General features: G+C 38.6%; 1 protein-coding gene across 8 annotated transcripts in view; it reads right to left on the reverse strand.

Annotated features, from left to right (window-relative positions):
- COBL (cordon-bleu WH2 repeat protein) overlaps window positions 1-23956 on the reverse strand; it is a 154964-nt gene that overhangs the window by 26787 nt on the left and 104221 nt on the right. For 6 of the 8 annotated variants that reach the window (XM_040548528.1, XM_040548527.1, XM_040548524.1 and 3 more), the window contains one exon: window positions 21845-22015. The exons of the other annotated variants lie outside the window; for them this stretch is intronic. In XM_040548528.1, the coding sequence (XP_040404462.1) occupies window positions 21845-22015 (171 nt within the window). The remainder of the gene's footprint in view (window positions 1-21844; window positions 22016-23956) is intronic. 8 annotated transcript variants of the gene reach the window in all.

Below are 23956 nucleotides of genomic sequence, written 5' to 3' on the forward strand. Positions count from 1 at the left end.
TAGGAATTCTACAACTCTGGATTCCATCCTGCAATTATGCCTTTAAAGGGGAATTCCCAATAAGGTCAATAATTTCAGAGTGACTGAAGACAGCATCATGCCTAAACACACTTCTTTTGATCAAAAGGAATCAATAAAGACTAATATGAATATTTAATTAGGAATTATAAGTGTGCTCCATTCTCTTCTTCAACCTCAGTAAGCAAAAGGAAGGTTAACCAATTGGTTATGGTCTGATCCTGCAGACAGTTGTGGTGGATGTTAATTATATGAGAAGTCCCACGTATACAAGTATGATTAAGATTAAACATACACTTCACTGTTTATAAGGTCATAATCTACAAGTTTTTGAACTACATATGAGCTACAGGTCAATGAAAATGATAAATAGAAATAATTCTGCATTATAAATAAAAGTATTCTCTTTAGGTCAGGGAACTGAAAACAACTTTGTTAAAGAAAATGTATTATAGAAATAATTTTGTAAGGGCGTAGCTTAGCAGTGAAGCCTTGAGTAAAACTAAAATAAAAATCAAACCAACATTCTCCTTGACTGAGGTTACAAGATGCCATTAAGTACTGAAATTGATTTCTGACAGCAGAAGCAATAAAATTCACAGAGTTACAAATCATGATTAAAGTCATAAGTGCTGTCAAGCATCAATATTAATGATGGGAGATGATCCAAAGACTCTATCGTGACTTTGGAAGTAATGTTTCTTGATTTCTCTGACCTTATTTTCTCTAACATTAGCTCTACATTCCAGATTTAATCCAAGAGATTGTTCCATGTAAAAATATCTGTTACAGAAAAAAAGTATGCATCACTGACGGATTACAGTATGCTCCAAGACAGAATAACAGTTAGGAAAACACCAATATCAAGGAGAAATAAGAATAATTTGACATTAAATACCAAGCAATAAGCGCAAACAAAAATAGACAGCAAATGAACAGGTAAGAGTGTACAGCCTGCTTGGCTTTCAATCAGACAACAAGCACCAGTAAAGCTACAATAGGTTGAAAACAGAACAAAGTAAGGCATGGTATAGCAAAGAAGCCACAAGTGGAAGTTAAACAGTGGAAGCAGATGGGAAGTTTTAAAGTAATGCACAATGCAGTATATTTTCATGCAATGAGACCTCTATGTAATACCGACCACATCTATTGTCGCCAGGGTGGCATAAACAAACTCCACCCTGTAGCTGGCACGATTTATAACAAAGAACCTTCTTCCAGTTCCTGACACCAAGGTGACAGACAGGCTTTTCCTCCTGAGCTGTGTCTCTCATTTATGGGTCCTCTCTTTGCCTGCCTGCAACTATTTCCTGCATCCTTCTGCTCAGGAATATAGATAGTAACTATACCCTAGTCTCTCACTGGTTTTATCCAGCAACCTGCTCTGCTGCAGGATCTCCACCCTCCAGCCCCTTCTTCCCACATACTGTCAGAATAAAAAACAATTCTCTTATTATCAGGGTCCATGTGTGATTCGATCCCTATCTGATATGCCTGGATCTCAGCAGCTGAGTCATCCAGTCCACTGAAAGCACCTCCTTGTTCAACAACTTCAACCTGAAACACGGGAATACAAAAAGACATCTTTCTATTCGATGATTAAATTCCCTGTGCTCACACAAAACCAAAATGTCTCCCTCTGTTCAAGCCTATCGGTTTGTCAAAGCAGTTCCCTCATCTTTTATTTTCACTGAGAGGATCCATTAATTCTTAATATAGTTAACACATGTCAGCAGAGCTGCTGGCTGAGGTAAAACGTTTTGATTGCCACTACTACTCGTCTGAACACGAAGGCACACACTTAAAACCTGACTGCTGAAGTTGTGTGTCATGTTAACTACCTCGTTTCAGCTGTTTTTAAGTGGAGCGATCCTTGGATGGATGAAGTGAGAACCCACTCTTCCTTCTACACGTTTGATCAAGTCTCCACCAGTGCAAAATGAGGATGGCCGGGCTGCGCGAGGACAAAGCAACTTGCTGGCTAAACACACAGCATGAAAAAAGCCTTCCCCAGCTTACTGAGTGGTCTTGACTCTGGAAGTCAGAAAGTAGCTTTTACAACTTTCCAGTTTTACACAGCGAGCTGGGTAACGCGTCGTAGCAGATGCAATTCTGCAATTTTTGTGATTTTTTTTCTCAGAGCGAGCGCACGTGTGGAACACCACCGCACACAGCACTGTGTGACCACAGTGATGGCAGCCAGCTGAGGTAATTTGTTGGTCAAACGAAGACAAATCCCACCATTTGTTTCACTCTTCTCTGTCACGACACTAAGATGACTTCAATTTGTGCCCTGATCTTCAAGACCTAATGCAGACACAAAACATCCAGGCTAAGACACAGAATATTGAGCAAGTACTCCAGGACTGGGCACACAAATAACGATTGCCACGGACAATGTGTTACTGAAACAGTACTGTAACTCAGAGACTACCTGCACTTCTAAAGGCATAACAATGCCAAGCTCTTCTTTCAGTACCACGTAACCCACTGCATTGGCTTGAGGTGGGGTGCGGTATTTTGAAGGATGCAGAACATGGCCTGCAGTCTCCAAGTCCTGCTAAAACTTGTGTGACATCTCATCCGTACGTGAAGTTGGAGGGCCCCTCGGTGCCCTGCACTCCCCTAGCAGTGGGCTGCAGAAGCTGCAGTGCCCAGAGGAGCACCACAGCACCACAGCTCTGGCACAGCACCAGCAGGCAGCACAATTAGGTCAGCCACAACCGACAAAGGCTTTCTTGGGGGGGGTGCTGCAGGAATGCTGCCACTGATCATCAGGAAGGAAAGAGGAGAGTAGCTCATCAGTGAAGAATGCGAGCTTCTTGTTTAACACAAAAGAGATCTTGTTGCTTTAATCTCAATAGGCTGTAAGTAATTAGGAAAACACCGAGCTCGGAGTTTAGGAGAGCCGTATCTGCACTCGTGCAGCTTGATATTGCATATATGTACACATTACTCATACGGAATGCCAATGATGGGGAGACAGATAAACCTCACCTGGTTTAAATGCCAGTCAACACTTTCAGATACGAAGGCTGAATTCAATACGTGAAGACTATCATGGGTGAAATTCTCACTTTGATTACTACTGAAAATTACCACCACTGACTTCACATGAGACTGAAATCAGACTTCAGCGTTCAAAGGACGCGTGTCCTACCCAGATGGACAAAATCAGAACTGAGTCCATGTCATTAAAGCCCAAACTGTCCCTCCCTCTAAGTCCAATGGGAGCAGAGCTAATTCTTTACTTGCCAGAGCCTAACTGTTTGCTAAGTGCTGTGACCTCCTGCTTCTACAGCACTTCTGGTTGTTTATTGTCACATTCATTAATGGTAGAAACAGTACATCCAAAGGCATTTTTTAAGACGTAGCAGCTGATATAATCCTAACGTGGTGACTAACTGGAACTTTGTACTCGTTTTACAGATGCAGAGTTCCTATAATTCTTCCGAGTTCTTGCTCTCTAGGAGGTTGGCAATTATTTTCCAATTTCTTTCATCACTTGTTCCACTGCCAAAAACTTTCTTTTCATGGATTAAAATTGCTTTGCTGTAGTTCAAATGGCCTATTACAATAAAATTGTAAAAAACATTACAAACTTCATGATGTTAAAGAATATTAATTCTTAAAATGATCCCCAAATTACAACATAATTATTTTACTGACAGTATTTAAAACTTCTAGTAAGAGAAAGAAACATTGCTCTAATTGTTTGCACTGGCAGTAAAAAGTTGGACCATCACAAAAGACCAGTATTAAAAAAAAACAGTGTGCATTTTTTCATACACTCGGAAGAAGCCTGGTGGAAAAAGAAAGCATATATTATGGCAACGATTAACAGAGATTATAAAAATGAGCAACACAGGAGTAGTGTAAGAGTTTTCACACAGGTACAATGTGTTCCGGTTACATTTTACTCGTTTTGCTCATCAACGAAAAACTTGTAGGTTTAAGTAGGAGTTAAAATACAAGACAGAATGGGCTGCCTTCTCTGTATTTACGACAGTTTAGATCATTCTGGTTCAATATATTTCTTAGCATACTTGAGCCTACATGCCTACTTCCATTTTGTTTTTAATTGAAAGAAAAAAAGAGAAAACAAACGACAACTGTTATATATTAATAACATCATGGGGGAAGTGGGGGAACAGATCAAGCTCTGAAGCACTCCTCTCTCAATGTTGTAAATGCCTTGCAAAAACTGAATGCGTGTCCAAGAAAGGCTGTGGTGAGGATGCTTTGCAGCTCTAGCTCTCCTCCGAAATGAGGATGCCGGGCAGCTTAGTGTTGGATCTGCTCTTTTAGCTCATAGAATCACAGAAAAAAAATCATTTGGAAAGAACCTCTGGAAGTCATCCTCCTCAAAGCAAAGCTGTCTTCCAGCTTAGATGAGGTTGCTCAGCATATTGAGAAGCTGAGTTTTTCAAATCCCCAAGCCCAGAGACTCCATAGACTCTCTGAAAAATCATAAATCGTTTCGTGGGTAATGTTTAATGCTTCTCCCCATAAAGAACTTTTTCTTATAACAAATTATTTTTTTTTTCTTACTGCAACTTGTAACTGTTGCCTCCTATCCTTTTGCAGTGATCTCCGAGTCTGGCTTGGTCTTCCTCTTCCTACAGATTCACTCCTATGATAGCATTCAAATCCTCTTGACCCTTCCCTTTTGCAGGCTGAAAAAGCCCTGTTGTGCCTCAGCACCTCCATGTACACGTGATCCAGCCAGCCATCTTAGAGATCTACCAGACTCAACTGCTTCTGCTCCAGTTTGTCAGTATCTTGTTTGAGAGAATTCAGAACTGAACCCGCTTTTGGACAATGAACACAGATGTGGCTTCATGGCAGCCAAGTAGACAGGAATAATCATTTCCCTTGATCTGCTGGCTATGCTCTTGTTAGTGCAATCCAGTATGTGGTTAGTGCTTCATCACCATGAGGGCACGTTGCTGACTCACACAGTCATGCATGTGACTCCCAGTTCTCACATAATGAGGTATTTTCGGTCTCCTTCCTTGCCTTATGCCCCACATGTTTTCTTTGCCAACAGGTTCTTTAAATGCAGCCCTTCTTGACGCAAAAAATCTGCAAACAGAAATAAATCTATTCCTTTGCACACTAGTCAATAAGAAAAATGAAGCCTCACAAAGGACGTCTCACTACACACATCAACAAAAAGGTACATATGGAGTATTATTAGATACATACCATGAATCTACAACATCTCCATCGTCAATCCTAAGCTGACCACACTTACCTTAGATACCCAGATCTACTCTGCTTTCCCATGGTTGAAAAATAAATGCAAGGTGGACCAATTCAACCTGCCTTACCAATCTGAGCCAGTTAAGCATTTCTCACTTCTCCTTGTCTGCTGTTTGTTGATTCCTGAACAAAAAGGTAATTTTGTAACTTCTGCAAAAGCTTTTTTGTCAGTGGTATTCCCTACACCAAATGCAATACAGGATAGGATCAAGCCAAGGAGTAGGAACTGAAGGGTATTCTGGTTCCTCCATTGTTTTTTCCATGTACAAGTGACCACGAGGATTTGCGCACCAATGTTTCATTTCCCTTTCAAATTTATGCTGATTTTTTTTTTGTGAAGTCTCTCTCTCAGTGCTACGTTGTATGTCTACTGTCTCTTTGAAGGCTCAGAGGAAACTGCCACCCCATGTAAATGGCTGCTCTCCCATTTCAGCCCTTTATTTTTACCACCTCCCAAACAAGAAAATAAAGAAAAAAATCTGAAATTATGCAAAACAGATTTTCAAACAGGGGAAAATTAACATACAGGATTTTATTATCACTATTTCTTTCCCACAATCCTTTCTTCCATGACTGCAAAATCCTCCCTGACCTCTGCAAAGCTGATTTGACCTAGAATGCTGCTGCCATTACTAAACTGATTTTTATCCTCTCTTTTTTGGCACTCTCTTCAACCTCATTCTTTGCTAGTTCCTTGCTGTTATTAAAGCCGTGTTTGAAGACTTTGATGACTGTGCACCACAGCCAGTAACTAGCCATCGTTCTTCAAGGGGATGAGGCTTATAATGGCTCCCAATTTCCTGCAAAAGCAACACGAAGAGCAAAAAGAACAGGATCAAGTGTGCAAGCAGACAAGTCTTTCTTTTGACTAACTGAAGAAAATTGCCACTTGGCTTGGAGAAGAATAGATTTAAAAAAATGAGATAGTGGCGTGAATTTTCCATTTATACTTATACACAATAAAATATGATGGGGAGACTTTTGTAACAGTTCCTGGTGTTCAGTATCTGAGTTAACAGCAAGCTAGAATTACATACAGGGTGCCTTCGTGGCCCTGCTTGCTCCTTTGCTTAGGTGTGAGGAGAGATGCAATGTGCCTAATCTGTGCAGTTCAAAAGACTATGAACAAGCAGACAACATAGGTTAGAGCAGTCATATAAAAATGGAAATATATTTAAGAATATATATTAGATGGCTTCAGACTTCCACTTTATAAATCATCATGCGTAATACTAGTAACATACCATTATCAATAATGGGGCTCTTTGGTGGCCTTTGTGGGAAGGGAGAATCTACATCTAACAACAGAAACTGCCTGATAGAGTAAGCCTGGTGGAGAAATAAACCACTCTCCACATTTTGCTAAGTGATGCATTTTGGCAATCTGCATCCTTTACAGAGGTGGTCGGCTTCAATTCAAGTACACTGCAGAATCTAAACAAATGGACTGTGAAGGTGATTTTCATGAGCCACCTTTGAGAACAGACTCTATAAAATTGCTTGAAAAGTGTATGCGGTATAATGATTAAAACCAGAAATGATTAGTGCACCTATGCAATAAAACAATGTTTTATTAGGTGATTTTTAAGACCACAGAAAAAAGGCCATTTGCTCAACATTTCTTTTTAAACTTCTCCATCTTTTCCCCTGTGCATTCTGTTCTACTCAATTCATTCTCTTCCTTGCTGCTTGTCTTTATTGTTAACAATTTCAGAAAATGTCTACTACAGTCTCAGATTTCTAGCATAATCCAGAGAAAAGAACCATAAAACACTTTTGCATTGTAATTATATTTTCCTTCCCCAGAGACTAGCTGCCAGAAAGCCCAGCAAAGAAAAGACAAAAAAAGCCCTAAACGCACGTACACACTCACTTGCAGGATTTAAGAACTCATTTTGTATTACAGAGATACCTTTCCACTCACAATTACATATTTACTTCTGATTAAAAGTAATTTATAAGTTGAGAATTGTGGAGGAGAATCAGGTCAATCTGTGATTATCTATTACCGAAGCCATCAGGAATCACACACATATAAGTAAAAAAATTTGAACAGCTGCTTTCTGTTTATGGGGACAAAGTACACTTGCCTTGACAAAGTACTTCTTTTGACAACTTCTGCACAAATGAGAAGAAAATACTTGTATTATGTTCCTAACAATGCAGATTTATTAACCAGTAATGGCAACAAACAGTGGTTTTGCTTAATGCTAACAGCTAAGAGTAAACTCCAGACTGGAGTGCTGGTTGACAAGATGGGATTTCATCACTTTCGGTGATTTTTTTTTTTCTTACATGTCCTCACAGCACCTCAGTCTGTTCAGAACTGTGATGTTTCCCTTCAGTTCCTCCATCAATACATCCATCACGTTCCCTTACATCACCTTCTATCTTTGTACAGAATAGTATCTATAGCATCATCTCAAGTCAGACAGAGCCCTGAGAAAATTAAATGTTTCATGCACAAACCACCTGTCTAACTTACAATTAGGACGGCACAAAATAACTCCATTTAATTGGCTAAAACATGCTTCAGCCAAACCACCAATAACATAAATACCTTCACAGAAGTTTTTCAGCAGCTAGCTCTGAATTTAGATATGAAAACATTTTCATACATGTCTGTGCCACAAAGCTCTACGCTGACCTCTTTTGATGTACACTTCCTGACTCTTTCCCTCTTGGACCACCTGATCAGTGGAATAGCTGCTTTCCTCTCCAAAGTTCAAACTCCAACAGGCTACTCTATATACTTGGGCTGATGGCTTACCTTGGCAATTATATTTGTAGGAATATTTTAACCTAGAAAAGCACGCTTCGTTTCTAAGCTTAGTTATTGCACATTTTACTCTGCATATCCACAGTCGATGAGAAAGAATTAATCTTGCAGCTAACAAAACTAAGGACCAGAGTGTGGTGTCTCCCTGAAGATCTCATACAAGACTGTCCACAGGGGCATTGTGCCATTGTCAGAGGACATTTCATAGTCACCCTGACCAGACTCCCCTGCTGGGCAATGCACAAACCAAGGGTAGCGAGGCCAGGGCAGTGTACACCAAGCACACTCACCATGAAACACCATGCCAGGTATCCTGGGGCTGTGCTGTCAGCAAAGAGCCACAGACATGCTGCAGAAACCCACAAGGGCCATTGCTTACATGGAAGGACGACAAGGGACAGACCTCTTTTCCAGTAATACAGACATACCCAAGAAATCACTGAGTGAGGCAGGAATCAAGTGCTGGGTAGCATGAACTCCAACTCAGGCTCTAGCCACGAGGTTATCTTGTTCAGCTGTGCACACTGAAGGTCTCAATGAGAGCCTAGTAAGGAGGGAATATAGGACAGGTGGAGAGAACATGGTGCTCACTGAAGAGCCCTGCTGTTGTGCCATTACCCTTTGACAGCACATGGACTGGATCAGGTCATTTCAGACTTAAGCAGAGAAAGCAATACTTAAGTCAGAGCTGAATTTGGCCTGTTCTTTCAACGCCGTCTTCTGAAGTCAATTATCTCATCAATCATGCTTTGCCCTGGGGCTTTCTTTCACTATTAACTTGAAATACCAGGAGGAAGAAATGCAAACATGCAAGAGTGGTTAACTGGATGTTGTGCTTTGTACTCACGTGTGGATAGTAAAAAGGTAATGGCAGTGCCATCTCTGGCACTACTGTGAAGAGTACCCTATGCAAGAAAAGCTCTTTGGAAATGGGTCTTCATCTGAGCACCCACTTGGAATAAACTTTCCCCTTCATATTTTGCTCTGTTAGCAACAGATCCCGCTTCCGTTTTATCAGGTGGGTTTTGCCCCTGACTCCAGTGGGAGCCGGATCGGGCCACTCACTGATTAAAATGCAAAGCTGCAGATATCTCCTGCATGGGAGGAATCCCCACAGGGAAAATTTGTCTGCATTTTTATTCATGTGAAACATTTTAAGGCTTTCATTTACACAGTTCGTTCAATAATAATGTATATGCTGTATAATGGGGTACCCACTTAAGCGTGCTTAAGTGCTTTCCTGGAGCAGGGCCATTTCTAGAATTTGAAGGTTTACTACAACCATATCCTCAAAACAGACATGCCAATGTGGGGAATTCTTCACCTGAGTTAATGGGCCTAATTCTGAACAGGATCAGCATAAAAGGTTATTTTTTAATATGAAATTTGGAAATGTCTTTGATTTTTTCTTTCTTTTTAGCCTCAGTTCCTACAGAAATTAGGTTGAGAAAATTCATGCTGCTGTAGGTTTATGATCAAACCCTCCAGTAACTTCTAAACTGTTGGCCAGTTTCTCCTGAGTTAGTCAGGAAGGATAACAGTGCTAAAGTTCAGTTCCAAAAGTTTCATTGAGAGGTAGAAGGACAGAGCAAGGAGACTCATACATCTTTTTATCTAGCAGAGAAAGGGCATCTATCTACTATCCATCTATCCATATACTGAGGGAAAGATGCTACAAACTATAGCTAAGCTTCAACTGTCTGTGGTGTTTTTTATATACTAGAGAACTGAGTCATTGAAGCAGCAGTCCAAAAGAAATACTTTAGGAATTACTTGATGGGGTCTGAGGGAGAAGAAGAAGACAAAGTAGAAAAGGAAAAGTCCCCTAATCCTAACATCCAATTTGGTCTTGGAAAAAAAGCAAGAAGGTGAAGCTTTTGAGGTTTTCTCCTCCATCTATTTCTTTCCCTTTCTCATCCCTAAATAAAAAAAGAATGTCAGAAAAAAAGAAAGCACCTCCTCTTGTAAATAACCAATTATTATTTTTCTCCTAAAAACACCACCTAAAGACAGTGTTTGGAAAAATTTTAAGCAGGCATGACTGGCTACTGTACCAGTTTGTACAGTACACTTTGTACTGTAATACTCAAACAATATCTTCACTCTCCTGATTGCTCACAACTGTCCTCTCACCTTAGTGGCCCCTATCACAAAAGCAAAGAATTGAGATGGTGGTTTGTTATTACTCTTCACATCATGGCAAGTAAGTTTAAAGACTTCTGTCTTCAGTGCTTTCAGTCTACTAATTTTCTCCCAGGCACTCATTTAACCACATGGAAAAACCGCAAGAAGTTGCCTTGTGCAAAGATTTTTTGTGTAGAAAAATTCAATCAATGCATTGCCAAAGCCTTGTATTATGAACAGTGACATGTATTTTGTGTACCCTGCAAGTGCAGAAAAGCCTTTTTAGCACAATCTGTGTCCTTTGTAGGAGTAGACTGAAGACAAATGATTTTATTTGAGGAACATCTGAATCACATCGATTAGCTTGATGAATACAGAACAGGAAAGCTGCCAGGTACAAAGGAAGCTGGGCATGTCCACAAGGGAGTGGAGCAAACAAGCAAATTACAGTATATGCACACTTTTTTTTTTTTTTTCTTTTGACCAAATGTTTTCATTTGGAAAACTTGGACACTTAAACCTCTAAGTTTCTTTAACGGACTGGTCAGTTAATGAGGACCATGTTCTCACCTTCTGAAGGAAAGCAGAAAAATATTTTAAAAGTAAAAAAGTGTATTTTTAAATCACAAATTATCAATAAAATGTCCATTTGCATTGTGTTTAATTGTAATAAAATTACTTTTGGAAAAAAAAGAAATCTTTCCTCTCTTTGGGGAGAAAGCAGGATAAGTTTTACCTGGTAAAAGAGAATCATGTCATTCCTGACCATTGATTTAACATATCTGAGGGACTGCTCAAGTACACAAAAAGTTTTTCAGAATAAAAGTAAAATACTAATGTATTCTTGCAATTGTCCCAAAATATTTAGTTCTACTCCCAGTAATACCAGAAATTGATTCCGGCTGGCCCTTCTATAGCCCTCAGCAGGCCACTGTTAGGCTTTCTCCATAGAGGCCAAGTATAAAAGTCTACATAGCTTCCAAAATGTTCCTTTCTCTTATGAGCATAAGTCAAGTACAGAAAATTCTTATCTTGAACTCCGAAGTTTTGCTAGTAATTTATTTATTTATTTATTTCCCTGCATTTCTTATATAATTCTTTATAATTCTCATAGAATAAGAATTATTGAATTCTTGTATCAAGTCTGTACTGTTTCACATATAGAAACACCTTATAGAGATGGCTGCAGTTTTTTCACTTAGTTGAGAAAAAAATGTTGGAAATGGTTCTTCATTGATTTTCATGTTTTTACAAAGTGAAAAAAAAATGTCCCTTTTTTAACCTCATCAAGTGAAAAAAACAGAGGAAAGAAACAAACAGAGAGAAAACAAAAAACTGCTAACCTGTATGTTTTTAAAATCAGGTATCAATAATAATTTTTATTATATGTGTGAAGTAAAAATAGGTTGGTTGTTTGCTCTAACAAGTAAGTAGATATTCCCCTACCACTGTTTATGAGAGGCTACAATATATTTTTAGCAACTTCACTTTCATCTTTTAATCACAATACTCTTATAAAAATATTTGCCAGCCATAATGGTCCTTTCTCATTCTTTCCTCTGTCTTCTCTTGGTTTAGGTCTTTGTCCTCCATTACACCCCACCTTTGCTTATGGTACAGTAGGTTGGAAAGTAATTCTTTTATCCATGCCAGGAACCAATTATGGAATCCACAAAAGGAGCTGACAAAAGCGGCTCTGTCTCTGCTCTCAGCCTTTTGCTCCCTCAGGCCCTAAAACCCCGAAGTGAATGTGCATGGCCAGAATTCTCAATTTCTTAAAAGAAAGCAGGCAGTCATTTTAGTGAGTGTTTACTGGCTTAGAAGTGGTAATAGGAAAAGCTGAGTATGAGCATCTCTAAGGATGGACAAGCAGTTTGGTATGGTACTATCACCTACCTGGAACAGAGAACACAAAAAGTTTCAACACTGCTTTCTGTAGCTCTCTGTGCAATGACTGCACTTGAATCAGTAGGATCTTGCACTACAAATTTCCATGCCATTTCCAACACCAACATCCCTGTTTGATTTGGCCCATTATGTGTAAATCAAGCCTAACTTCAAATTCATACCCAGGACTGAAATTCCGAGACACATACAGTCACACCATGTGCATCTGTCTGGCTGGACACAGAAGTTTAGTTCAGCTCGTTAGTGATAAAGCGCAAGTCTGCTGGTATGGGTGTGACAGTTTCTACAAATCCCACAAAGTACGTTTAAGATGCTACCCAGTTATTAAAGGTAAGACTTGCAGAGTTAAACTTCTCTTATTCTGACTAAGGAAGAAGAAAACAGGGAATTTGGTTTCACTTAGAATAAACATTCACAGTTTATCCACAGACCACTTGGATTGCAGAACTGGGCTGCAAGGGAATTAGAAGAAGAGAAATGTCTTTATATTTAGTCAGGGTGGGAAATGGGAAGATAAGTTTTATTCCACACTTTATGAAGTAGGTAAATAAACAGTCAAAGAGCTAAATATCAGGAAATGAGATTAGAAAGACTGTTTGATTCACTGGAGTCCAACCCCTTACTTAATGTAAGCAGAAAATATTTTGTTATATTCAAAGGAATTAGACTAGGGCTTACTTCTGGCTTGAAGTCTGCAAAGTCACAGGTATTATTTCCAATACTGTGGCGGGCAGCTGAGTGAATGGACATGTAAGGGAATACAAAATGCTATCTTTCCAGCTGGTGTTACATTTACACAGGAATGCATCTCCTTCAGAGCTTTCTCAAGGCACGAGAAAAATTAAGAGATTTGGTGACCCAAATTTAGGATTTGCTTATTAGAACTGAACAGGAAAAAAAAATATCTGATGTTCAAGAAACATTCAAGGGATATAAAGGATGCTGCAGTTACTGCCTAGTCAGTACCTTATCCAGTTCTAGAGTAGCTCCCTTTTGCCACTGGGCTGTACCCTTTCAACAGCCACTCGTAGTAAAGCAGATCATGATGCAGAGAAATAGAAGAGCACCTTCCCCCTTCTCCACCTCAGCAAAAACACAGTGGAGTTCATTAGGCATAAACTCTTCCGGATAAGCAAGGAATAAACTGTGTCAACTTATGTACTTCAGCAGTGGACTTCTGTGGCCACGCAGGTGCTATACAGAAGCCTATCTACATACTATACATGAGATAATCTGAAAAAGAAGTGTAAACAGTGGCAGCAAGCTTGTTTCACCGTCCTTGAGGGGGGAGTTCATAGTTTTGCAATGACATTAGAAAACAACATGGCTGTAATTTTGGAGGGATGGAATAAGTTACATTCTGTCTTCTAAAATAACATGTATTTTAGTATGGAAAGTTAAATGGTGCCTACTGCATGAACTAAATATATATTGAGAGTCATGGTAGTGACGGGAAGCCAAGTTAGGGAGACAGAACTGCTGTCTTATACACACACACACAGCACAACTCTCACACTGAGGCACTTTAAACTGGGATGAAACCATAAGGAGGGCTTAACGTGGCTGTAAATGTGAAGAATAAAAATAATATGAGAATCATGCCCACAGAGTTGACTTTACATATGCAGAATACAGAGACAGATGATGGGCATATGATAGGTTACATGGCCATGTCTAATAAATAAATGCATCCTAGGCCTTTGCAATTTAGATCACCAAGTCAAAAAGGTGTGGTATTCTATTAATCACTGTCCCCTGACACTTACTTGAGCACTCTGGACCCCACGGCCAGCTTCAAATAATTACAGTTAAAAACAAACAAAAAGAGAACTATTTCCTCCTACCATCCATATATTTAGAATATTCTCTCATATTATTTAGAATATTCTAAATATTCTCTCCACACTTTACCTGCCCAGAATCAGTTTCAGTTCTGGACCAGTAGCACATTTGCTAAAGACAAAAATGGAATGAATTCAAAGCTTAGTATTCTGCAGCGCTGTCACCGGAAAAGAAAAAAATTCCAGCTGCTCAGTTGGAAAGACTGCATTCACTTAAATCCTCAAAGATCAATCATAAAAAAAAAAGGAAAAAAAAGAAAAAAAAAGACAGCATTACATGTAGAAAAAACATTTAAGGGTGTTTGGAGAGTCTTCAAATCTTCAGTCTTAGTCTCTGAATGACTGAATCGCTGATAACAAAGTCACTTGTCAGTGAAAGAGGATGGATACTAAAATAATCTGCACACACTTTTAAAATGCTACAAGTCATGCTGATAAATATTTCTAGCAGAACACATCCTTCTATATCAACACTAAACATGACGTATTCCTATGCACTTGTTCTTAAGCACATACAGCAGCTATGTGCACTAATTTCCACACCTTGGGCATAGCTAGACTAGATACACAGGCGGTATCTATACAATATAATAGGCAACATAACATGCCAACACCCTTTGCAAGAACACCTAAAGTAAGAATTTGAGCTTTTGTCTAGAAGATGCCATCACACTAGCATCACATGCAAATATGATTTATCTTTGTTTTCCTATTTGTGATGAAACTGATTAAAAATCATAGAATAGAACTTTATTTTTCTTTTTAGTTGATGAACAGAACATCTCGGTAAATTAGGTTTAATTTTATGACTTTCTTAAAGGCCTAAAGCCTTTGCATAAATGTGACACCTACAGCTTAAAATTCACCTTTAGCATCATCCTTACTCGCTACCTACTGCAGATATGTGACAACGTCAGCTCCCTCTGGTGGTCAAAATTTTAAAAAAAAGTTTTAGAGGGGCAGTCAGTAAAATCTGTGCATCATGAAGCTTAATCTGTTTACGGACATTTATCATGCATCAGAACGGGATTAATCATAAATTATACATCTGTCCTTATTTCCTAAAGGCACTCGTTGTCACTGCCATTGGAGTCATAATACTGGAAATTGTCTTGATTTACAAGCTATCTCTGCATTTACTTACTCTCCTGAGGCATTTCCCAATGTCTAGGTGTTTTTTTGTTTTGTTTTGTTTTTTCACCCCAGGTATCCTACTCTGAAGGAGAGTATTTCAGCAGTGCTGTTTGGTAGTGCAGAAAAATGTTGAGTAACTTAAATGCATTTTCTTACTAATTCTGGTAAAACCATTTTGGTGGAGAAGTATAGCATAGCAGTTTAATACCAGGTTAGATGATCTTAGAGGTCTTTTCCAACCTGAATGATTCTATAATTCTATTTATTATCAATCTCTGTATCATTCTCAGTAAATTTTTATTGTCTCTATGAATAAAATGAAGGGAGTAAAACAGCCAATATCCATTTATATCACTGCTAACTTCATGTTCCATCAAACTGACCTAAACCAACGTTTCTTCCTGCCACTGAAAATGACAGAAACACCCTCATTCTCTTCCAGGAGAAGAACTGAGGTGACTTCAGGAACACTGGGTCAAAGCCCAGAGCAAGCGGGGATTCCCCGAGCACACCTAGGTGCTGAGATGGTGCTTGTGAACCAACATCCATCAAGTTCACATTCCCATGGTCACGCTTTGCTTGAACACTCTACCCCCTTGTACACGCATTATTAATGAATTCACAGTTGTGAAATGGCGTATCTATGCAATTCCATTGAATAGATTTGGATTTAATGAGTGTCATTGGAAGTTCTTTCCCACACTGTATATACTAATGGGAGGTTTAGACATGCTAATGATAGAGCATAAGCATAATTTCTTATAATTAAAACGATTTCTTGTAAAGATACAGTACTTTTTATTTTTTAAGTGTTGTTCAATACTATATATAAGTACCTAGCATTTATGAAATTTTAAGAAACAAAGGGTATGAGCTAGCAAAATCATGGATTTTCTTTAAAAAAAATCAGGAAGACAAGAGCTAGCTAGCTAAAATGGGTCATTAAAATATTTTACATAGAAATTTGACACACAATATCAATTTCCACAAACTTTTTTTTAAAGGAAAATTTTGCAATTTAATACAAAAAGCAAGTATATTAAGGATGAGTCATGAATTTTTTTAGTTTTCACCTAGAGCTTTTTCAAGTTTCAGCAGACCACATGGAAACAGCTTCTCACAGCAAACTGTCAGATATATGGAGAGGGTCAGAATGATATTCTTTCATGGCAAGGAAATTTTTTCATCAAAAATGAAATTTACTTGAAAACATGAGCTTCGACTAAGCTAAACTGGTGTCAATACACAAAACTGCTTTTGCAATACACTGTACTTCTACACTGTGCTCAATATAAACCCCTTTGTTTCACCACTTCATTACTCCACTTTTATCCTAGTCTTAACTCCATGGGGCATGTAACTCTGTGGCGTTACAAATAGGATGTAAATAGAATAATGAGAAGGGGTAAATTAGCTTCTTAATCTTCACATTGTGAATATCTACTAGTTGTTTCTTTGTTTTATTTATATTTTTTTTTTAAGAGAGAAGACTTACAATTAAACCATTGTCCTGTCTTAAGAAGCTATTACAAAGTACCTGGCAGCATCAAGAGTTCAATTCCACTCCACTTTTATTAGAATACCTTAGGGTATTAAGTATACTTTCTGAGACATCACTTAGAACTTATTAACTACATGTCATATTTGTATTAAAAACCATCAGAACCCTTTTTAGTCATGTTTCATATTATCTGTAGGAATGCTTTGTTTTCTTATTCTCTGTTTTGCCTACCTGGAAAGGATTCAAGATGAACATGACAGTTTGCTTGAGGGTAAAACAATAATTTTTCATCATTTAAATTATAGTTATGTATTGCAACTCACTAATTTAAGTAACATAAATGTCTTAAATCACGGTACATGTGAGGTCAGAATAGTTCTGGGTGTGTGCACCATTGCAGTTCGTAAAACCTATGTTTATAATTCAGAATCATTAAAAATACATGCCTTATGGGCTGTTCACACGAAGAACTTTCTTCAGTGAAAAGAAGTTTTCGTTAAGTACAGTCCTATAGCTGATATAATTATAACTTACTGAGTATTCCTATTACAACTGTAAAAAGGGGACTTGTGGAACGAGATTTATCTTGAGCAAACGGTGTTTGCATCTTTTGTTACAGAAATAGAACACACACCTTGATTTCCATAGGATGTCTCCAACATCAAGATAAAATTAATCATACTAAGCATCAGGATGAAAGCAGAAGTAAAGCCTATGAATCAGTGCATTTGGTACTGATTCTTAGTATCCCTTTTAGGCCCATTTTAATCTGACATATCTTTTTTTTTTTTCTTGGCACCTTGACTGATAGCCAAGATATAGAAAGAATCCTGTACTTCAACTTGCCTAGGCCATGCCCAGTTCTAGTTTTGTTCCAAAGGAACAAAACATACGCTATGAAGGAAAAATAGGATAAATTTGAGAATGTAAAATGTTATACCTAGGCTAATAGAGGAAAGAAAAATGCTTTTAGGAAGTTTTCATGAAATCTTTAGACAGGATTGAAATTAAGCCACTCTTCCCTCCCCCATACACACACTATTTAAAACAACAAATCAAATCAAACCATGGCTCAAAATAAAGACAATATTTTGAAAAAGAACAGACAAATGTATGGATAATCTTTCTGAGACTGATATATAGATTTATATAACACAGCATTCAGTTCTGGAGCATACATCTCACAAATGAGTAGGAACAACAGCCAAAAAAAATCAATAGTAATTAAAAGAGAATGTGCAAGTTCAAAAAGAAAGGAAGCTGAAATCTCAGCCAGAAAGAAAAAAAGGTTCTTTTCCAGCAGGGAAAGAAGAAAGGCAACAGAAGAATCAGGGTAGCAGAGGCAACAGGAGGTTCAGAGGTATGAAGGTCATAGGAAGAGGCGGGGTCTGTCAGACGCGCTTGGTGTATGAAGGGAATGATGCACAACAATAAACTGTTGGGGGAAAAAAGAGTAAAATGATAAAATTAAAAATATTGTGTACATAAGACAACAGAATGGCTAGCATGCTCAGCAACCTTCAAGAATCAGATGCCCAAAGGTGTAGTTAGGTGCACACATACTGAAATTCAAAATCCCACAGATACTCTAACTCCCTGGGTTTATGTATAAGCTAACTTGATCCCAACAGCACAACAACGACAGGCAGCATGTCTACGAACTCTGCTTAACTTGGACTGAATTTTAATTCTCTAGAAGGTACAAGATAGATGATGTTGGAGATTCAACTTCATTCAGATCAGGCTGGAAAAGTAAGAGTGATGGTGGTATAAGCCTCCTAAGTCACCCTTACAGATTTTCTTGCCTTAAAGCCCATCTTTAAAAAAGAAAAGGCTGGAAAAACTGAAAGACTTCTTTTGCGGTACTGCATTATAATAGGCCAGCAAAGTTACCTACTGAGCAGTCCACAGTTCTCAATTAATTTAGAAGCACATGTAAGAAAATGTCGTTTTCTCTCTAGGAGTTTCTCTACTTGTTTTTGCTTAAAGTTAACAAAGTCCAACCCTTAGAAACTATCCTTAATCACTGTGAAAGACTAAATATCTAAGGTGACTGAAGAAATATGGCTAAATTGCTTGTGAAACTGTCATGGCTTTTGTCAAGTGGCTTATATTACCCATCAGTATATCAAATGATATCACAGAAAATGTTAAAAATTAAACATGGGGACAAGGCTCCTTTCTACTCTGTTTCTTAAAATGAACTTGTTATTACCCATCAACTAGTAGCATACATATTGTCCATATAAAATAATTGGGAAATACTTCTACTAATCCTTCATCCCTTTCAAACTTTCTAAGTGATTATTTTGATCTAAATTAAAAAAGACAAATTCAAATAATGATCTCATTATTAAAGACAGAAGTTCATTAGCACCTTATTCAGTGTAAGAGTGAAGAATTTAAGTTCAGGATCTCACTCTACAAGAAGGTGAACTGTCTTTTATTTTTTAACCTTTTTTTAAATTTCTTACTGGATTTCTGTATGATAGCTCATAACAAGCCAAATAAAAATGGCTAATCAAAGAGGTTCACAGGAGTACTGAATTTATTCTAATGACCCCCATGGCAGGGGTGTTGGGTTAGATGATCTTTAAAGGTCATTTCCAACCCAAACTGTTCTGCCTGATTCTCTGATCTCTTTGAAAACACTTCAAGGCAGCATGTTTTAGTTGTACCTCTAGGTACAGCAATCTTTCAATATATGGATTCTTTACCTCATATGAGTAGTACAGAGCTTGCTATTGAGTTGTTTATTGAGAACTTCAGGAGCTAAATGCCAATAACCAAAGCCATGCAAGAGAGGTGTTAATCTCCATTTCGGTATTACCAAAGCACACTCAATCTAACAATCACAGGCCATGAACAATCTGATTAGTAAGATAAGGAAGGAGAAAGGATCCCATAAACATATCATTTTCGACATGCACACAACATGCAACTAAGGGTCAACCAGACCAAAAATTAACAGGAAAACCCATGTAATGAGAATAAAAAGATTAAAGAGCAAAAACCAGGAGGAACAATTGCACTCTTGTTTGTGGGAGAGACTCTTACCATTAGAGCCAGAAAAGCCCAAATATCTTACTAAAAGCCCTATTCATGAATGACTTACGCTCTACCTAAGTTTGGAAAACTCTGTGAAGAGCGATTACCACCATCCCCTATGAAATGAAAATTCCTCACCATGGGTTTCTCCGAGCACAATGGGACGACTGTGTGTTTGCTGGGAAGGAACAAGGGGTGGGGCACAGTGCCTCACAAACCATGGCAGATCATAAGGAGCAAGAATTTAAACTCCACACGATCACAGAATTATAATTTCTGAATGGGAATCACATCTTGTCAAACTGCTGCTGACAGTCACCCACTCAGCCAAAGGAGACCACAATCATCATCAAAGAAAGCTGTTTTGAGAGTGACTTCAGAACAAATATGCCTTTCATCAATATCTGGCATCAGTAGCTTATCCGCCTTCCCACCTTGTTCTATGAGAAAACACTTACTGAGGTTAGAGTCAGGAAGATTGAGAACTTTGCTGTCCTTTGAATCTACCGCAAAAGTCCTATTTGCACTGCTTGAGGCATTCTCAGGCAATAAAAACCATCATTGCAAAACTCCGTTCCTATACCACTCAGTCGCTACGGTATCTAAGCACCTTTCAGAATGGCATTAAGCAATATAATTAGCATCTGTCGTGTGTGCTGCCTTCTCTCATGGGTACATCTATACACGTTTCTCTCCTGTAAAGCTATACATGACTATATCTAGGTAGCGCACAGCATAATTATAAAGCTAAACTTGTCCCTCTCCAACACTGGTGCTTTAAGTCTAAAATAAATATCCACTAAGCACTACTGCTTTGCTCCTAGTAAACCGAGGATAATAAAAGCTCATGTTATGTTTCCATGTACAAGCTTAATCAAATCATTTTGGCTGGGATATTGTGTTTGTTTAAGAGCAAGTGATTGGGCGGATAACATCAGAGCTGCATTGATTAAAGTGTATTTGATCAGCAAGGTAGATCAGGAAAGCGTTGCAAAATATTGGAGTGGTAGAAACTCAAATGAAGCAGAAATATTAATGCAAAGAAGGCCACAACAGACTTTTAATAAAGAAAACATTGTAGGCAAACTGATGGTATCTAGTAAAAAAAAAAGATTTCAAGTATGATATGGTTTCTGTGCATATGCTAGTAAAGAAATGAATTAGGGTTAATCCTCAATAAGATTCAAGTTTTCTGTTAGTATGGATCTCTCTTTTTTTTTTTTTTTCCCTTTCTCCCCGCTATAAAGCTCATCGATCTGTATTTCCTTAGCACAGATTTGAAAAATAATACTTTAGATTTAGTTGGCACTGAGCAGCAAAACCACTGACATTAATGTATCAATGTAACTGCTACCTGAAGAATAATTTTGGTAAAGAAAATGTCCTGGTAAAATATCTTTGTCAAATTAGCAGCTAATGGAGGCATTTCTCTATTCCACGGTTAGGAGACAGACTCCTAACCTTCAAAGAAGTGTGTCCACGAGATGCCATAATGTGCAGAGCTCTGCTGCCTTTACAGGATCTCCATGGGTGTGCAGGTCAAGCCCACAGAGAACACGCTACATGATCAAAGACTTGGATCATGTACAAAGACTTAAAGACAGTCAATGGATAAGCGTGAAAAAGCATGAAAACATGCTTTTCACAAATACACATGGATGTGGAAACTATTGCATTTTTTTGTCTGATAACAGTTATGCCCTGAGGGGAAGAGCACACAAAGGATTATCCAGAGATGTCAAGGAAGATGTATCCATTAGGACAGGAAGGCCTTTAACAATATACAGCTGGTGTAAATGGCTGCATTTTCCTGAAGGGAGACACCCTGGAGTTTTCAACCTAGACTGATAGACCTATTGACTCTCAAAGGAATTTGTGGCTGGAGAGAGAAAAATTGTTAGTACAGGAAATCAAAGATGGAGAATTAATACAAGGCAACGAATTTCTGCTTCCAGCTGGGTGAAGTCACATGTTTTGATGGTTGCTTTTAAATGCTTCCAGAAAATGGCCAGGTATCTCCAGCAAACCTGTCTCCAAACAAGTGCTTCATTTACGTTACATTAATTAGTTACACTGCATTGGGCATTTCGAAAGACAACAGGCTGGAAAAAAAAGGGAAAAACAGACACGTATGTCCAGAGAGCAGAGAGGAAAGTCTGGAAAAGCTACCCCTGAGAATAATCATCAACAGAGATGAAACGCATATACATATATTTTGAAACATACGTTTAGGTACCAGCTTTGTTGGTGCCGTAACATCTGCTTCTCTGTAACAGACTGCTGGATCCATAATGTCTCTGTCAGGAGGAGGGTAAGGTGGGGGTGGGGGGATCACTAACTCGGGTGGACCCCGAGTGGTGCCTCTAGGAGGCTTTTGTGGCACCTGCCGTCCATCACCTACAGGGGGGATCAATCGACTAGTTACTTCAGCATCAAGACAACGATTACTACGTTTGCTGTTATTTTTAAAATACACGTTGATTTTCCCTCACCCACAACCAAAGTCTTTCTGGATCTAGTTCTGCTCTTATTTAGCCCCAAATAATTACGGGAGAGGGAAAAGCCTGGTCTCTCTTAAATCAACAACAATGGGAGCAGAAATAGGCTAAGCACATACACGTACATCATAGCTAACAGTTGAAATCTTCACTGCTGTTTTGCCAAATATAAGGAAGGATGAAAATTCAAAAAAGAAAAGTGTAAAAAAGGTATGTAAGAAAATAAAAACAAGAGAAAAATGTTTTATTTTCCGTAAGTGCCAAACTGGATGAATTTGTTGACCTTTAGGATATGTTATGTGACCATTTCCCCCTCTCCATAAGAGAAAAAGGAGAATGCCTCAGATCAATATTTTTAAGTAGGTATGTTGACGGGTTTTTCTTTTTGTGAGTAGTTTTTGTATTATTTTGACATTGCGGGGAAGCAGTTGTTTAAGTCATTCTTTATAAAAGTGTTTTAAGCTATCAAAGGAAATGCTCAAACTTGCTGGAGGCTCATTTCAATTTTATGTACAGTATCTACATAAATACATGCACCATTGGACTATGCTGCATTAACCATTTGCAATGTCGAAAAGCTGCTGCCAGTTTGTGGTGTACAGACCTAGAGCTATCGCAATTCAGCAAGTCCTCAGAGGCTGCAAGTCAGCTGAGGAAGCAGGACTGCCTGCTTGTTCTGCTCTTATGCCCTGCCCTAAGCATCTGCTACTGGTCATAGCTGAAGATGGATGCTGGCTGAGATGGACCTCTGGTCTGTGCCATCACTCCTAGGCTCATGCTCTGGTGTTGCTGAGAAGGGGAGTAGCGCCAAGAGGCAGGAAAAAAAAGATTAAGCCATTCTGATTTGTTACTTAGGAGTCACTAGTTTGTAGAGATTGAAGACAATTAAATGTTGGCAAATGTGTAGACTTTTAACTGCTTTGAGGAAATTGGGCACAATGCTTTGGGGTCAGAGTCAGTGGTTCAGTATTGAATGTGCCCCATTCGCCAGTTCGAGGATATTTTTGATTGATCTTTTGCTTGGATTCATGTGGCTAACCTGGGAGATATACAGGTAGCTTTAATCCTTTTTTCATCATGAGGCTGCCTGTTTCTTGCAGCACTTTTCCCCCCCTCACTACTGTCTTGCCTTTTTCACAGCTTTTCTCTCCTGCTTTCAGAGCCATCTGTGCTTTCTCATCATTTTCTTGCAAGGGCCTCAAAGAGAGGCTGTTTTACCAACCTTCTCTCACTGTAACATTTTTTTCTTGTTAATGAACGTATTCATTCAAGAAAGTAGCAGAAAATGAAAAGCACTGGGGATCGGGCTACTGTGGGATGAGTTCTTTGTTGGTGTAAATTAATAAGGCTCCATTAAAGTAAACGATACTACAGAACCCTACATAACAGAGTCTGGCCAGCAAGCATTTATGTACACAGCACTGAATGGACTAGAAGTGGTTATGCTCTGCTTTATTTCAGCTGTAATGTTATGAGCACTGATACAAAATAAAATTAACACTTACAAAAAGTTGAAGCACCAAATGTCATCAATAAGTAACTTGCAACAGGGCAAGGCATGAGGAGTTTCAGGCTGTGGCATCAGAAATAGTTAAAAGTAAGCCAATTTGCTGAAAACCCCTGTATTATATGGCACAGTGATAACGTTCCCCTTGGAGGGCTTAAATAAGAGATGTCAATGGAGTCGAGCATGTCAAAAGATAATGGACTCCTGCTGCTACATAAATGCTGAGGCATTAAATGTGAAGCATTTACTGTAAATAAATGTTGGAACAAAGCCAAGAGGTTTCTTTCTAAACTGTGAGGCATTCATAATGTAAGCAATTATGTATGACAGGAT

The sequence above is a fragment of the Cygnus olor genome, chromosome 2 (genome assembly GCF_009769625.2).
Source record: "Cygnus olor isolate bCygOlo1 chromosome 2, bCygOlo1.pri.v2, whole genome shotgun sequence".
Lineage (NCBI taxonomy): Eukaryota > Metazoa > Chordata > Aves > Anseriformes > Anatidae > Cygnus > Cygnus olor.